An 18,509-nucleotide genomic window follows, 5' to 3' on the forward strand; every position below is an offset into this window, starting at 1 on the left:
ATACTTCATTAAAATCTTGTTAACATAAGTTAATGCACTGTGAACTAACAATGAACAGCTGTATTTTTAACTAACATTAACAAAGGTTAACAAACACAGCAACAAATGTATTGGTCATGGTTAGTTAATACATTAATTAATGTTAAATAATGAACCTTTTTGTAAAATGTTACCAATATATTCAACATTCATTTCCATATGTTTTGTGCTGTATTGTCATCTCAAGGTTTTTAGTGTCACAGTTGTGAACTGTGTTGTGAAGCATTCATTTTACTTTTCCTAGTAAAATAGGCAAATCTGATTTTATGCTGATCAGACAAACGTATACTTATCATAGAGAGGCAATTAAGATTATGCAACTAAGATTACTCCGTAAACTCTATATACAAAATACCATCACTTTATCTCCCACGTCCTCTGTCTGCACCTCTTGTACTATAGGTGTTTACTGTTTTAAATATCAGACCAAAATCTGATATGTCCTAACAGAGAGGTCTAGATGATTGGATTGAACACAATTCATTTGTTAACTTTTCACTTGATGTATTGCACTTATATTTATATACTTTAAAAGCAAAGAAGACTGACTGGATCTCACAACTCTGGAAGAGACGTATATTTCTCTGTACTGAATGTTGTGCTTCATACTTAAGATTGTCAGTTCATGATCTTCATATATAACAAGAACATTAATCATGATCAAGTAATTTTATATAGGCTATATTTTATTCCCAAAGGATTCGGGAACATTCAAATGGATAAAACGTGTACATCAAATGTAACTATGTCTTTGAATCTTTTAATTCTGACAAGAACATTTAATAATGCATGCATAGCAGGGCTTTATTCCTAGAGCGTGTACATATAGTCCGCAGGAGACAAATTCATACAGTAACAATGCATCACTTTCAACCTCTTCTTGAAACAACTGTCAAAATGGATGGCTTGCAACATGACTGTTTTGAAAGAATTACAGTAGGAATTGTAAGATCACAGTACTGGTTGTCTGCAGCTTCATACATCATCTGTCTCGGAAATCTGAAATAATAAAACTACATAATATATGCAGCTTAAAAAAAACAGATGTCTCATATATGCACGTCATTACATTATCATCAGTTGAATGTGTGGTGGACAGGACATGAAAATCCATTAATACTAAAAATAAATGTTTATGTTCAACGGCTCTGGACTGCTCTGTGTAGGAGAGCCCTGCCAGGAAAGTCTCAAACACACACACACACACACACACACACACACAAGGCGATTCACACGTGAATGACATTCACATTCAAGGATAAACTCGTACATTTTAAACATTCAAAGTTTTTTGTCTACAGTTGTATATCTACGAATTGTGTTTTGCATTTGTGAAATGTATTTTATGAATACATAATTGTATTTTGCGCATGTGAATTGCTTTTTGTGAGTAGGCCTATATTTTTTTTTTCACGCACGTGATTTTGTTTTTTTTTGTGTGTGTGTGTGTACGTGAATTAGGTTTCATGCATGTAAAATTGTCTACGCATGTGTATATCATGTTTTTTTGCGTGAATTATAATTGAGACTAATCTGCCTCCATAGATCTCTGATCAGTTTTATACATTTGTATTTTGTCATTTTTTTAATTAGCCATTAGTATAATTAAAGGTCCCATGACATGAAAATTTCACTTTATGAGATTTTTTAACATTTCTATGAGTTCCCCTAGCCTGCTTATGGTCCCCCAGTGGCTAGAAATGGCGATAGGTATAAATCAAGCCCTGGGTATCCTGCTCCGCCTTTGAGAAAATGAAAGCTCAGATGGGCCAATCTGGAATCTTCCCTATATGTCGTCATGCGGGGAAAGGTTACCTCCCCTTTCTCTGCTTTGCCCGCCCATGAGAAAATATTGTTTTTTCCTCGAGAGAGGCATCATGGCTTGCAAACGAGCGAAGCACTGCAGTTGCTCAGTGTTTGGATGTAGGCCTACAAATGAACACAAAAGTCTTTTTTTAGCTCCTTCATCTGAGCCTCTGAAGAGCCAGTGGGTAAATTATATTTTCTCTGGAAATGCACCGACACAACTTCCCAAGATTTTGTATGTCTGCGCCAAACATTTCACCAATGACTGTTTCCTCAACTTGGGCCAATACAAAGCTGGCTTTGCTGAACGTCTGAAAATAAAGTCTGGATCAGTACCAACTCTCCTTGGCTCAGCTACAAACCTCGGACAAGTAAGTCAACTAACACTATATAATTTTGTTGCTTTACTGTATATGGTTACCTAGCTTGTTACCCTTAGAATGTGGCTGTAACATTAGCTCTGCAGCTAACAGCCCAGTTGCTGTTGCTAATGTAAAGGTAGATAGCATCAAGTGTGTGTGTGAATACACACACTGTAATGCGAGTGTTGTACACTTCTTTGTTATTTGGATAACCGTTCTGCTGTTGGTGATATGGCGCGCGCGATGTCCGCATTTCCCCTCATTGAAATGACTATGAGTGTGCCTCTGCAAACCAGGGTATAGATTTAGATATAGATGCTAATACAGCTTTAGAACGATAGCAAATCAGAGCAACATGAAAAGCCAACAATGTAGGCTAGCATTAGCTACATGATAATAACAACTGTAACATCATACATAAACAAACCAACTAAAGTACATATCCAGACACAATATTTTAAACTAACCATTCGAAGACGTCCTGCTGTAGCCGCTGAGTTGAAACTTCTTCAGGTGCTTCTGTATCCAGATCAGATTCTGGTTCAAACTGGAAAGCTTGAACGACTGCATATCTATGAGCCTTTGCAATACATCCAATGTAAACATTAGCGCATGGTACCGACGCCGCAAGCTGGTCAAGGCCACACCCCCACCCTCCACCTTGCCCCGCCTCTCTCCTCCTCATTAGCATTTAAAGCTACAGACACAGAAATGGCAGGTCCTAAGGAAAGCTCATTGTGGAACTGGCTCGTAGTGGCTGTAATTCTGCACCAAGGCTGAATTTCGGGAAAGAGACTTCAGATACAGTATTAGGGGACCATTAAGGCATATAAGCATCCAAAAAGCAGCATGTCATAGGACCTTTAAAATGAATAATACTAGTTGAGTATGAATACATTTTTGGCCTATTTAGCTGAGCCATCCATGGAACAAACAAAACAAAAAAAAATTGCTAAAAGACGCATGCAGATATTAAATCTTATTAAATGATTAGTTAATTGCATTGGTTGGATTTTACTTTCAATAAAACATTTGCAATGTTTTTTTTTTTTTTTTTTTTGCTTCAAGTCGCTTCAAGTCGAACAATCCTCTTTATTAGCTGATTCTCGTGTTTAATTAGGGGTTGGCGCTAAACTCTACAGGCAAATCATAAACACAACTCAAAATTGCTCTGCTGCGTCCGAATCCTTAATGTGAACGATAAGTATTTGAAGAATAAATGTCCATGAGGTTTACAAACATGCTGTTGCTGTCGAAAAACTGACTTGCTGCAAGTCTTTCGATTTCAGTCCGGCATCCTGTAAGTAATGTAATTCTGATATGCCATATCAAAGTCCCTTGGCCATATATGCATATGCGATATTTATTTGCAGTGATGGGAGAAACGAAGCTTTTCGGAGCTTTGAATCAATTTGAACCAATTGCTTCGCAAAATGATTCTCTGTTTCGAAGTGTTTGAACCACCACAAGCTGGTGACCCATGCTGATCAAAACGAGGTGAAAATTCAGCCAAACATGCATAAAACACCTTTGACAAACCAATCGTACGTTTTATTGAAGGTTTAATCTATTAAGTGAAATAAACAAATAATTTGATTATACCATTAAATATAATATTTTTTTACGATTAGCCTACTTAAGCAACACTTTTAAAAACAAGGTTTATTTTGTCAAAACATGGCACACATTTCAAACATCCACACACAAGCAGAACACAGATCTTTTGCAAAACACTTCATTCTAAACTTTACATTAATTTAACAAAACCATTTTGACACCGGCAAACACATGGTTCATACAATCTGATTGTTTTAACCATTTACACACTGCTGTGCTCGATCTTTAACACATGTAACATTTATACTTTTCTAATTATATAGTGAGGCTTTGATTTTGATTTTTTTAAAGACATAGAGTAAAATATATGAATATATTGACCAAACAACACACAAGAACAGTATTGAACAGTGATGCAAAAAAAATATATACTAAAAATTCACAGACAACATATGTTCACATTCATGGCAAAATTCAAACGGGACCAGAAAATAATTATTTTCTCACATTCACTTGCATTGACGATTTTTCAACCTAGAGGTCCAGTGGGGTTAGCGGAAGGGGCGGGACTTACCAGCTCTATACATGTATTTACTTCCTGTTCGAAGTCCACAGTAGTCGATTGTCGAGTTCACGCGCGTGAACATAGGTAAGGTAACTAAGCAACAGTGGAGACTCGGACTGTCAGCCGATGACGGTGCTGTGTGGTGTTCTGAGAATATCAGCTCTGATGGATGCATTTTGTAGTTAGATTAGGAGGAATATGAGAAAATGGTTCGAGTTTGTGCCTTTCCAAATTGCAGTAATCGAATGAAGAGATATTTGTGCTTGAGCTTTCACCGTCTACCCCTCCGCAACCGGGAGATTCTAAAGTTGTGGCTGGTTGCACTTCATCTTGATGTGCAAACTCCCTTGAAAACAATACGTGAAAGAGATTACCGTGTTTGCAGCGAACATTTTGATGAGGACGACTTCACCGAAAAGAGCGTCAAGTCCCGGTATCTGAAGGCAAATGCTATTCCAAAAGCTAAAAAACCAGCGGCAGACAAATTGGAGGTAAAGGCTTTATGATTTTTACTTTATACGGCTGAAATTTTACTCTCAGCTTTTTTTCATTTCCTGTGAAGAAATGTTTCGCGGTGTTGGTGACAAACAAAACACCTCAAAATGTTGTAACTCTATGATAGACAAGTGCATCCTCAATGTTTTTGTTTTGGCCATTGAGTCTGACAAAAATGTTATTTTTCCTTCTTACTTATTTAGGGGAAAACATCCAGTGATATAGAGAAAGAATTAGCTGCAGTGCCACAGTCAACTCCCAAAATAGTTCTTTCAAGTCCACAGACAACAATCCAACAACGACATACAAAGCCTTCATTATCTGGCATATATCTTGTACGAACTCCTTTATGGCAACAAACAGTAAGTTGTTTAATTTTTAATTTTTTTTACTTTGTAAAATGAGAATTTGCTTTTACAAACATTTTCCTATATTGTTAATATAATGTTATTTATATTATTTTATGTTGTGAATAAAAGGATCATCCTGCCACTGCATTTAGCACATCTGTCAATGTTTTTCTAAATAGAACGGTGCAATTGCTTTGTTTATGCCTAGTAATGACAATACGAAGTATTACTAGAAATCATAATATTAGACTCAGAAGATTTCCTCTGCCTCTTTGAATCCCGTGTAAATTCCAGTGGGGGAGTGGTACTCGCGCTCTCCTCTCAGAACCCGCTCTAGAATCTCCCGGTAGGGCCACGAGTCTGCATTGGCTGGAGGTGAGGAAGGGCGAAATTTGGTCAGTTTACTGACGAAGTGGCGCGTCTATTTATCAAAAAAAAAAAGCACATGTACCAAAGCTAGGACAGACTCAGGAAAGTTGTACTCACTCATTAGCCTGTTGTACTCACTCATTAGACAGCTGGCCATCATCAGGTCCGTCCGGTTTAGGTTGCTTCTTCCAATTTACTTTCGGGGCAAAAAAAAAAAAGATTCAAGAACATCCTTGTAGATCAGATGGGGAAACCTCTCTGTATGGGCGAAACAATGTCCGTTATCTGGGGACCCATCCAGACCAGGCTGTATGAGATCCCATTCCTTACAGCACAGGCTTTCTTCCTCGGTGGTCATTGCGATACAGTATCCACAGGAGCACCACCATGTCCCCGCACACCGTGCCCTTGAAGCAGCATCCTCTGCCTGCTACTCTGTTTGTGCCGTTCTCTCGACATCTTGTGCCAATATCTCTTCGTCCGTATATTCAGGTTCGAACACATAACCACGATCATCAAACTCAAAAAACTCCTCCGTGTGTTCAACATCTGATTCGGATGAACTATCCATCAGATCTGATATTCTCAGAACACCACACAGCACCGTCATTGGCTGACAGCTGACAGTCCGAGTCTCCACTGTTGCTTATTTACATATGATCACGCGCGTGAACTCGACAATCGACTACTGTAGACTTAGACCGAAAACAGGAAGAAAATACAGGTATGTGCGCTGGCTGAATTAACATCACTTTTATTCATATCTTTCACATCTACTGCAGTCAGATTCACCGTGTTCACTCTGCAGGAATCACTCACATGGCTGGGCACTTGCAATGACACATCAAGGATGTTAAGAGGCTAAAAGCAGGTTTAAAACTTGCCCCATTTAAGTCAACAGGGTGCAAATTTTAAAAGGAGGATAACACGGTGTAGGCAACACCGAATTTTGTTGTTGTTCTCTGTACAAAAAAATTAGCTCAATGTTAAAATTGACCGGAGTTCTCCTTTAAAGATCAGAAGTCAGACACAAGACAGGAGGACATGATAATAGAGATTATTCAGGGATTAAATTCATTACAACACAGTAATATAAAGGTACAGTTTGTGGTTGCAAATGACACACACACAAAATGTAATAAATGATTAAATCCAGACAGTCTCACTTCCGTGACCTGCATGAGTAATGTGGTAACACATTTGCATAATGCCCACCTATGATTTTTATTGGCTGCTCGGGAACAACGCACACTTTTGACTGGCCCTCAAACACTGCAGCTGCCTGTGTGTTTTACATAATGTCAAGAAGACGCTGTGTTGTGTGAAAAAGTGTTTTGTAAAAGTGCAATGTCTCCCAAAAGAAGGAGCCTATTGCGAACTGCTTGTAGTTGTAGCTGAGGTGTGGAAGAGTTGTTGGTTCGTGTTGTCCACATGTCGAGAAGACGCTGTTTTCTGCGCTGCGAAAGCAAATCCACTTTGCATGGACTTCCAAAGGATGAGGGTGTGAAGAATCAGTGGTTAGAATTCATTTTTAAAACTATACCACAGCAGTATAGTCCCAACCATGTGTTGTGTTCCCGACATTTTACTGACGACTGCTTCCTAAATCTCGGCGAGTTTAACGCGGGATTTATGAAACGCTTGTCCATTAAAGATGGGGCAGTACCTAGTTTATTTGGACCAACTTGCTTCTCTGAATCACAACCTGTAAGTATGATTAATAAGTGTTCAAAATACATTTTGTGTTTTAATATTTCAGAATGGATCTTATAACTGCTTCGAACGAATAATTTGAGAATCTTTGCGAAATTAGATATTAAATCTTGCACAAGGACTTGAGTGTTATGGTCCAGTCGAGCGATAGGTGGCGGCAATGTACTTGGTGTTGTTGCGAAGCGCCACAAATCAAGAAGAAAAAGCGCACTTCTTGTTATATATCTAAAGTTTTTGCCCCTACACATATGCCCCATGTTTATCTCCTCGCTAGAGCAGGTAATGCTAACACAAAAATGTCCCAGCAACGTGGTAGATGTTCAGTAGTTGACTGTAGGAATGAGCACAAGAGTGTTCATTTACTTCCGGCATCTGTGCCACTGAAGATGCGGTGGGTTAGTTTTATTTTTAAAGGGAATGCGCCCGAAAAAGTAGGTAAATACGTATATGTTTGTGCTAACCATTTTACATCAGACTGCTTTGTAAACGAGGGTCAGTACAAGGCAGGATTTGCTTTAAAGTTATTAATTAAGGATGGCTCAATACCAACCGTCCGTTATCCAACTGCACGTCCAGAATATGTAAGTATCGAGATTTTGTTTACCTGTCCACGTCGTCTTTCAGATTGCAATAATTAATAAATGAGCATGATGCAATATAACCTCCCCAAAAGTAATACTACATGATCATGTCTCGTTATAGCATGTCATGTGTTAGCTGGGATTGCAGTTTTTAGTGTGTGTTGCGAAACGGCTGTGGGAAAAACTGTACAATAACTACATAAATTCGTCAACTAAGCATGCAGAAACGTTTTTGTGTAGCATTAGTTTTCCTTCTCCAGTGTCCGACTCTTGTTCATAGAGCTGCTGCTGAACTCCAGTGTTAACAGTGAGTGAAAGGGGGTGGGGAGCAGCAGCAGCTCATTTGCATTTGACGTGCCTCTCTAAGGTCTGCTATGTTTAAAAGTGCACGGCAAATGTCTCCCAAAAGAAGGAAGCTATCGTGAACTGCTTGTAGTTGTGGCTGAAAGAGTTGTTGGTTCGTGTTGTCGACATGTCGAGAAGACGCTGTTTCCTGCGCTGCGAAAGCAAATCCACGTTGCATGGACTTCCAAAGGATGAGGATGTGAAGAATCAGTGGTTGAAATTCATTTTTACAATGATACCACAGCAGTTTAACTCCAACCTTTTGTTGTGTTCCCGACATTTTACTAACGACTGCTTTTCAAATCTTGCCGAGGTCAATGCGGGATTTGCAAAACGTTTATTCATTAAAGATGGGACAGTACCCACATTATTTGGGCCTTCTTGCGCCTCAACATGTAAAGGATCACAACCTGTAAGTATGATTCAGTAGCCTATATATTACGGAGTGCTTTAGGATGCGAGGTTTTGCGTTTTATACACCCAGTGCACAGTTGTAGGCCTCTGCTAACCTGCTATCTCACATATTGTCATGAAATAGTTCTTCTAAATCAGTGATTCGTACAGTAACGATGGGGACGCCTCCGGAACTGAAATTCAAAAGACTATATTGGCTATCTGACCAACCCGAGCAGAAAAGGAGGGGAAGACCGTGTAGGGGTGCATGGTTGCCAGGTTCGCAAAAACTAGCCATTTGCTATTCAAAACCCCTACTGAAAAACACTGTAGGGATGTGATGCCTTTTGTTTTCCTTTCGATCGTTTGACATATAAGAGGACATTGCACTATTAAAACATCCTGTAAATTGCAGAATTCAAACTTTCTTGTTAATCTGAAAGCATTATTATAATATTGAAACCAAGCTGCTAAAAGAAAGACCGCCTCGGCAGAAGATCAACGCCTACTTCTACATCGCTGCCTCTTTAGCCCCGCCCACCGATTCACGCATGTAGGAGGAGGAGAATGCGAATGCAAACACAGCAACAAAAACGATCGAGATGCCTCTGAGGATTACAAGACGTTGTGCAGTGCTGAGTTGTGGAAAAGCGCAATCTTTGCATGTCCTTCCGCGTGATCCTAACGTTAGTAAAGCGTGGATGAACTTTATTTTTAACGAGGTTCCAGATCGCGTCAATAAGACACTGTTTGTCTGTTCGCTTCATTTTACTGCGGATTCGTTTACAAACAAGACGCAGTTCGACGCAGGCTTTTCCGAGAGACTGAAAATAAAAGATGATGCAGTGCCGACTATACTGAAGCCGACCGTAATCTCGCAACACACACGTGTGAGTAACAATGTTTTTTTGTTACGTTTTTTACCAAGCGTCACTATTGCGTTCTGTCACAGATCGTTTGATATAAGTAGTTGTTTTTCACCAATGGCCTAGCATATTGATAGAAATTAGTCTTTCATTATATTTAAATGCGTAATAGACAAGGGTAATGTTATACGTTTTTTCACTTTACTAAAAACGATGAGCGATAAATATAAGAGCAACCGCGCGACAAACGATATTACATTCATTCATAATTCGTAAACACGAAACACCGGAATCGCTTTGTGAACTGTGGTAACTCAAAACGTGGTTCTCAATTAGCGTTCTTATGCATTAGTCTATGTTTTATAGTATATAGGGAATAGTGTTCACACTGATAACTCCAAACAGAAAAAGTACACTTTAAATACCCGGATTATGCATTTAATTAACCGGGGGAAAAAACGAATAAATGTGGAATGTTTGGAGTGCATTCATCTGTCGCAGCTTTAATTACGTAGAAGAGGGGGAGGAGCTAGTATCATACTCAATGCAGAATGTCAAAATCTTAAAGGGGTCATGAATTGAGAAATCAACTTTTCCTTGAGCTTTTGACATATAAAAGGTGATCGTAATATAAGAATATCCTGTAAGTTTCAGAGCTGAAAACTTCCTTGTTAGTCAAATAAAAGCTTTTACAGCTGCTCATCAAACGAGGGATCTGCGAATTGGCCTACCTGTGACGTCAGAGAGCAGCGAACAGAAGACCAACGCCTAATTCTGTAGCCCCGCCCACCGATTTGCTCATGACATGTAATGGGTACTAGTTAATAATAAAACTTACCGTAAATAACATAGGCTTATGTGGCGCTAAACCAGATCGATCGAGCTAGCTACCAAGCAATAAAAATGCCGCTGAAGATTACGAAATATTGTGCAGTGTCTGGTTGTGGAAGAACACAGTCGATGCATAAGCTTCCTTCGGATTCCAATTTTAGAAATGCATGGTTGAACTTTATTTTTAATGAAGTTCCAGCTCACGTGGGTAAGACATTGCGCATTTGTTCGCGTCATTTCACAGCGGATTCTTTTGTAAACAAGACACAGGTCGAGGCTGGATTTGCAGACAGAATGAGATTAAAAAATGATGCTGTGCCTTCTATATTGGATCCGACAAGAATGGCGCAACACTCTTATGTGAGTAAAAATGTTTGTTTTTTTTATATGTACTAGTATTGCATTGTAACAGATCGTTTGATATCTACTGATTATGTGTACGTGTCGAACATGTATAGGTGAATCATTCCGTTTGCCATTTTTCCACATTGGAAGTTTTCAAAACAATTCACACGTGAACTGACAGAAGAGTCGAAACTCATTATAATATGCAAAACTGTTATCCAATCATAGCAGTGGGTGTTTACTTCCAAGTCTTAAATGCGGCACGCCCATAAAACTGAGCGTTTCAGGAGCTAGGTGCAAAACCAGGGTAGAAAATTGTCTATTACTTATTCATTATTATGTTTTTGAATGTAAAAACCATGTGAACGTCATAAGTTCACCTCAGACAACAGTATAAAATTTTTTAAAAAGCCAGTTCATGACCCCTTTAAAATTCATCCATGGTTGGTTGATTGCATAATGTGTATGAAGGTAATGTGATGCCATAAAATAGCAAACGCCGGGTAAGATTTGTGAAAGTGCACGCAAGTTTGCAAGCGTAAATTAAATTTGCATGCATGTGCAAGAGAAGATTTGTAAAGGTGTAAATCGCCTTTCAAGTGTAAGAAAAAAATATTTGCAGCATTTTACTGTTATGCGTACGTGTAATTCATGTATTGTGAAGCTGCAGCTTCATGCTAACGCAAAAGAAATAGGATCTGTATTCCTCTGACTTCCATTTTTCTGCGCTTACACTTTTGGCTCGTTTTTTGCCCACAAATACGGCCAAAAGCATTGCCGGCCTGTGAACAGCAATTTGCAAGTGAAAACAACAGAGTCAGGAACTGCAAAACAGATTGATCACGTAAAACCTTTGTGTAAAAAAAATAAACTGTTGCAAACGTCTGAATGACTTGTGTTGTGCATGGGGTAAAAAAGTTCCCGAAATAACACGATTTGTACAGTTGCGTCTTTCTTTTAGCTGCGTTTACTGTTTTGGCATGATTTTCTCACAAGAGCGAAGAGGAGGAGGGCGGGTCCACCTTCATGTAGCCAATCAAATGAGCTTCTAGCTGACTCTCGATTTACTCTCGACACGCCAGTCGCCAGAACACATCTTTATCTTCATTTGGCCTAGAAATGTTCTCGTTGCCGAAATGGTACTTTCAATGCACACATACATGTTAAATAAATAAATAAATCATGATTGCTTAATAAGGTACTTTTTTTTTCTTACTTTTGATAGGCAATTTACACCTTTACAAATCTTCTCTTGTGCATGCATGCAAATTTAATTTATGCTTGCAAACTTATTTACACTTTCACAAATCTTACTCTGCGCATGTGATTCTTTATGGTATCATATTACCTTCATAAATGTGTGTATAGTGTCATTTGGAACACAACTATAGAACTACATCAACTTTATTTGCTCCAATAGACCTTATTCAGAGCAGAGCCATGACAGAACGGAAGTGAGGGGCGGAGGTTACATGCAATTTGCTTTAGATATAGGCTATATTCACATGGATTTTGATGTTTAGCAATCATTTTAAATAGTCACTATACAATGAGCAATATTTTAAATCATGTTTAAAGTTAATGGATACAAACATATTTCATTGTTAGGTTAACAATATACAACTATATTTTAATTTTAAAAAATATAGTAATAAATGTGTAACCAACCATATTGTGAAAGTGTTTTCAATTTGACTATTTTGTGGTGATATGTTCATGTCATTACAAATAATACTTAAAGGGGACCTATTATGCAAAATTCACTTTTATAAGGTGTTTGCAGACCAAATGTGTGTTCATTGTGTTAGAACAACCAGCCTATAATGGTAAAAATCCACTCACTCTTTTTTTTCCCATAAATCAAAAGCAGTCTCTTCAAATGAGCTGATTCAGATTCCCCCCCTACAGTGACGTCATCGTAGAGAGAAGACCCACCCACAGCCGGTGACGATCTGCCCTATTAGCATAGACACAGCGCTGAGTGAGAAGCACAGAGGCAACTGGAGTTGTACAATGTCTGCGCCAAAGAGGCATTACAAGTGTTGTGTTTTGGGATGTACCAATGAACATAAGAGTCTCCATAGACTACCGCAATCTGAGTCACTGAGGCTATTGTGGTTAAATTTCATTTTCAAAGGAAAAATCCCGAAGAACATTGCTAAAATCTTATACATTTGCGCCAATCATTTTGCACCCGACTGCTTCGCAAACAAGGGTTTTGTCAACGCTGGATTTTCAAAAAGGTTGATTCTGAAAGATGGGTCAATACCAACGCTTCGTGCGCAAACTTCAGATCCAGACAAAGTAAGTATCACACGTCATATGTTGTGAGTTGTCCAAATTGCCTTTCTGAAAGAGCTTGTTGGCACTCTGTACAACTAACTTTGCAAAAAATTTACAAATTGTCTCTGCCTGTTTTCACTGATGCTGCCCCTGTTGCCGGTATGCCGGAGCATGAGCTCTTGAAGCGCCGCCCTCTTCTTGAAAGGGGGCTGGGAGTACCAGCTCACTTGCATTTAAAGGGACGTTTTTGCTTTCACGTAAAAAGTTGCAGTTTTAACATGCTGTAAATGATCTGTGGGGTATTTTGTGCTAAAACTTCACATAAACCCTCTTGGGTTATTCGAGACACATTTTACATCTTGTAAAAAGAGGCATAATAGGTCCCACATTATGGATACACATCGGGTTCAAACACCTTATAAAAGTGAATTTTGCATAATAGGTCTTCTTGGAAAATGTGTAACCATGTTGTAAATTTTTTCATTTGACTATTTTGTGATATTTATGTTCATGTCATTACAAATGATACTTAGACACAGAGTGTGACATATTTCATGTCATTACAAATGATACTTAGACACAGAGTGTGACATTTCATGTCAAATATATTGTATTTAAATTTAAAATAAACATTTATTGTAAAGCTCCTTGAACAAGTGAAACTGGCATTTTTCTATATGAAAACCAATACTATATTTTAAATATAGCCTAAATAATAATAAATAAATAAACATATGAAAGGCTCATATTAAAAAAAAGTTAATACAAATAAACTTAAAATACAAATATCCAGTTTCACATACAAGGCTTAAGTCTAGTCTCAGACTAAAATGCATGTTTGAGCTGTTTTAACTGAACGCAACTTGCACTAACATATATTAAAATATGTCAGTGCCATTGTTTTGTCTCAAGGTTCGCTTATAAAAGCTATTTCAATGCCCTAATTGAACTAAGGCCTAATTCTGACTTAATCTAAGCCTTTTCTGTGCAACTGGGCCAAAAACTGTTGACATTAGCCCATTGTATCATGGCATTTATCCAGTAAGACCTCGGTCATCCCTGAAAGCAAAATTAATGATTAATTTTAATTAGGGCTGTCAAACGATTAATCGCATCCAAAATAAAAGTTTGTTTTTACATAATACATGTGTGTGTACGGTGTATAATTATTTTCTATATATAAATACACACACATGCATGTATATATTTAAGAAATATTTGCATGTATATACTGTGTATATATATTTATATTATATATAAATATTTTATATATAAATAACACATTTTCTTAAATATATATATGCATGTGTGTGTATTTATATATAGAAAATAATTATACTCCGTACACAGAAATTATGTAAACACAAACTGGTTCGATGCAACAGAATCAGATATAACATTTAATTTTTTGACCAATTATCAATATAATGTATCTACAAAGCTATTAATATCAGAGCATGTGAGCTGATAGCAGGGAGCGGATCAGTGAATGAGAGGGTAGTGTCATTTTACCAGCGTTGTACAACGCAGCTATCCCACACAATGTTACAGCACAGTAGGGCTATTAGAAACAATTATGCTACTACATAGAAATTTAATGTCAGTGCATCATTTGAGCTGACTTTTTCAATGAGCATGAGCGGTACATGAGTGGAGCATTCACATGGGCTGTGAGCAACTGAGTGCATGTGTATAGAGCGGAATATTGAGCGCAAGCGTCAAGAGTGAAACCTGAGCGCTGAACACTGAGGTGCGGGGCAAGGTGGAATCCGTTTTTCTTTTTCGGCCAAAAACCAAAAATGCCATTTTCAACCAATCATTTTATGTATTTTGGTTTGTTGTTTATTTTATAATTGGTTATAGATGCATGTGATAATCTTGCAACAGACATTCCACTAACTCTTTGTTTTCCCTGTTAAAATCCAACAGCAAACATCTGCAGCGCCTTCTCTTTCGATCCTCACTTATGCTGTGGATGCCAAGAAAATCACTACGAATGATGTGGTGGACATTACAGCCAGTAGTGATGAAGATCTTGATATTTTTGACCAGGACAGTGTGGCCAGCAGTGTGGATAGCACAGCAGAGGAAATGTTTATTGATGGTCTTGACCCTGTTCTAGATCGGTGAGTTTTTTTGTATAACATATTTGTATTTGGTACTTAAGAACTAGGGCTTGGCATTGACACACATTTCATGTTTCAATTTTGCGATTCACAAGCTTGTAATTTCACTATTCATTCATTTGGGTAGTACAGTAGGCGCATGTCAATTTTTCTTAAAGGGTAACTCTCGCCAAAATTAAACCTAGACTCTTTTTTTTTTTTTTATCTACTCGAGTCAAACTTTTTTGTAAAAGCATAATTAGAATGGAAATGCCACTCTAAGATTGACCTATTTACTGTAACTACAACAGTGAATTCCACTCGCTTAGCTGAAGGGCTTCTAAAGTCACACAAATACATAAACTACATAGTTTTGCCTGACTTGAGGTGGGACAGACCAAAATGACAATTTTACTCACCAAGTAGTACATTGCTAATCCTATTGTTTTCTTCTTGTGTCATGCAATAGACCTTCATCTGACCTTTACCCCCCAGAGGAGGACTGTGACTCAGAGGACAACCCACAACAGAGAAAGAGACCCCGTCTGTCTTCCAATGCTGATGGAGGTGGCAGGGAGAGTGAAAATAATTTATCTGGTGTATCAACAGAAAGGTGGCACAGCTCAGATGAAGCAGATGTTAAGCCGCCACATATAGACTTCAAACCGGCCCAAGAACCTGGACCTCAGATTTTGCAGAATAGGTGCAGCAGTCCTATGCAGTTTTTTCATCTGTTGTTCCCAAAAACAACATTGCAGACCATTGTAGGGCACACAAATGACTATGGAGCCAAGCGCCAAAAGAGAAAGGGCAAGGTGTGGGAAAATATTTATCTAAACGACTTGAAGTCGTACATGGCACTGGTCATTTACATGGGTATGTTCAAGTGCTCTTCGCTGGCTGACTATTGGAGTGTTTCCCAGCACTTCAGTCTGTCCTTTCCTGCAAAAGTCATGTCTTACCAGAAATTTCTGTCAATCTCTAAAGCTCTTCATCTAAGCGACAGCAGGGAGGATGAGAAGAACCGCATTAGGAGGGGAACAGCAGCCTTTGAACGGCTGGGTAAAATTCAACCCCTGTATCAGGTCATTAGGGAGGCTTGCAAGACGTTTTTTCATCCTTTTCAGAGCATCACAATTGTTGAAAGAATGGTGACACCGCAGGCTAGCACTGGACTCAGGCAATGCATGAAAAACGAATCTCCAAACATGGGGTACAAACTCTTTGCACTGACAGACTGCACCTCTGGCTATACGTGGGACTTCTTTATTTACGAGGGGAAGTCATGTTCTTCACAGAGCGAGGGCTTGAGTTATGAGTCCGTTATGGCATTGGTGGATGAAAATATGTTGGGCTCTGGGTACAAACTGTTCGTAGACAAATTTTACACCAGCCCCACACTCTTCAGTGACCTCTTGTGTAAAAAGGTCTGGGCTTGTGGCCCTGTATGGCCAAACAGGGCAGGTTTCCCAAAAACAACTGTGAACAGACTGTCAAGGAACGCTCCGCGCGGCACCATGCGTTGGATTAGGGAGGACGAGCTGCTGTTTGTCGAGTGGAAAGACTCAAAGGAAGTGCAGATGTGCTCCACCTTCCATAAAGCCTATGAAGGTGATACTGTGCAGAGGAAGGTGAAGGGTGACGCTCAACCGACCCATGTGCAGGTCCCCATTCCAGCTGCAGTGTTGGACTACAAGAAGTAAGTAAAATTTATTCAGAGTTGTTCCTTGTCCATTTTATTTTGCCTATGCATTTAGTCTTCAATGCGTTTGCTATGGAAGCTTGTTTTTGCCTCAGAGAAAAAAAAGTTAATTGCGACTCTATCACAATCCTGAATTCTTATTTTTTTGCAATTCCAAGTTCTCTCAATTTGGCCTTTTCTGCAATTCTGAGAAAAAAGTCTGAATTGTGAGATATAAACTCGAATTTACTTTTTTTTGTATTCTGTGGTGGAAACAAACACAAAAAAAGAATTGCGAAATGTAAACTCGCACTTACGATTTTGTAACTTGGAATTGCGAGAGATAAATTGTGTGGCAAAAAAGTCTTAATTGTGAGATAAAACAAGCAGAAACAAGCTTCCATAATTTACTCTATCTGTATAGAGTTTGAAATATGCATTTTATATTTCCACTTAGAAACATGGAGGCAGTGGATCCATCTAATTGCATTACTGGACATTACAGAGCTCTACATAAACCGAAGAAGTGGTATCAATGTGTTTTTAATCACTTTTTGGACATCACTGTAGAGAATGCATTCATCATGCAGGAACTAATGGCCAAGGGAAAGAACAAGAGGCCTATGACCCGAAAGGCATTCTTGGAGGTGCTTATTTTAGAGCTTGCAGAGATCAGTCCTCAGGATTCAGCACCAGTTTTCTCAGCTCGCTCTTCCTCAGCTGTTCCTGCTTTCCACAAGCCGAAGCACATCACACCGGACAACATTGGTGGAAGGAAGTGCAGGCTCTGCAACCAGACAACTCCAGTCATGTGTGTGACTTGTGATATGTTGTTGTGCTTTCAGCCTGAGAGGGACTGTTTCAATGATTGGCATGAAAAACAAGGCTTTTGATTTATGGCTTCAGTGAATGTTACCATGTTAAGGGTCGTGGTGCTTTGCTTGATTTCAATTATCAGAATATTTAAATTGGCCTAAATGTTTTTTTTTTGTTGGGTTTTTTTTTTTGTTTTTTTTTTGTTACATTTGTAAAGGAGTTGGAAGGTTTGACTTTTCACACATGACCAAATCATCATCCACAGAAATTGATGGCTGCTGATGCTGAAATATTACAAATAAAACATACTGGAAATGGATTTACGACTTTGTTTCATGAGTTTTATCAACATGCATATTAAACGGGCTATAACCATACTTGTGAACTAGTGTTTTAACACCATATGAGAACTATTGTTGAAGATTTTGAAAGAACACATATTGTAACAATGAGCAATGCAATCAGAATGTAGATAAAGATGATATTAGTGGGTGTTTGTGTACTTGCTGGTTTTGATAAATTACGATTGTGTGGATCTAATAGTAAGGCGTGTGTGCTGCTTTATATTCACTCATTTCACATTCACTGTTTTTCCACACGCACAAAAAAACTGAATGTTTATGGTCACAACATTGAATACAAAATCATTAATCATAAACAACGTCTATAAAATATTAACATTAGAATTTGTAACTGTTATAGTTTTGAAATTCAATCTAAGATACAAACTTCGATTGTGTCGGTTGATACGATCTAAGTTGCTCCTCTGAAGTGTATGAATGAATGAAATCTTAATTTCGAACAATTAAAAAATGAATTAAACAAAAGACAGCTACACATGAAATATCCATCAATAAAATAAAATAATTTTCATAATATTTCCATAATATATGAGAAAATTATCTAAAGTATTCTAATGCCGATGATTAAATAATGAACATCTGAAATATTCAATGATAATACCTAAAATACATCATGTGAAAGAATTTTTACGAATAAGATTTAAT

At 38.2% G+C, this 18,509-nt stretch overlaps 1 protein-coding gene across 18 annotated transcripts; it reads left to right on the forward strand.

Moving 5' to 3' along the window:
- Nucleotides 1-1,912: 1,912 nt before the first annotated feature.
- LOC307150888 (piggyBac transposable element-derived protein 4-like) lies at nucleotides 1,913-18,046 on the forward strand. Of its 18 annotated transcripts, none has more exons than XM_079858491.1 (6): nucleotides 4,376-4,820; nucleotides 5,028-5,186; nucleotides 10,517-10,632; nucleotides 14,830-15,026; nucleotides 15,475-16,704; nucleotides 17,144-18,046. In XM_079858491.1, exons 2-6 carry the CDS (start codon nucleotides 5,174-5,176, stop codon nucleotides 17,577-17,579), a joined length of 1,992 nt encoding a protein of 663 aa, XP_079714617.1. In that variant the 5' UTR covers nucleotides 4,376-4,820; nucleotides 5,028-5,173; the 3' UTR covers nucleotides 17,580-18,046. The 18 variants fall into 18 exon arrangements, with proteins under 18 accessions (XP_079714621.1, XP_079714620.1, XP_079714617.1 ...); XM_079858497.1 differs by lacking the exon at nucleotides 10,517-10,632 and adding an exon at nucleotides 12,526-12,921; XM_079858499.1 differs by lacking the exons at nucleotides 4,376-4,820; nucleotides 5,028-5,186 and adding exons at nucleotides 8,903-9,465; nucleotides 12,526-12,921.
- The last annotated feature ends 463 nt before the right edge of the window (nucleotides 18,047-18,509 follow it).

The sequence above is a fragment of the Squalius cephalus genome (assembly GCF_949319135.1).
Source record: "Squalius cephalus genome assembly, chromosome: 2".
Classification (NCBI taxonomy): Eukaryota; Metazoa; Chordata; class Actinopteri; order Cypriniformes; family Leuciscidae; genus Squalius; species Squalius cephalus.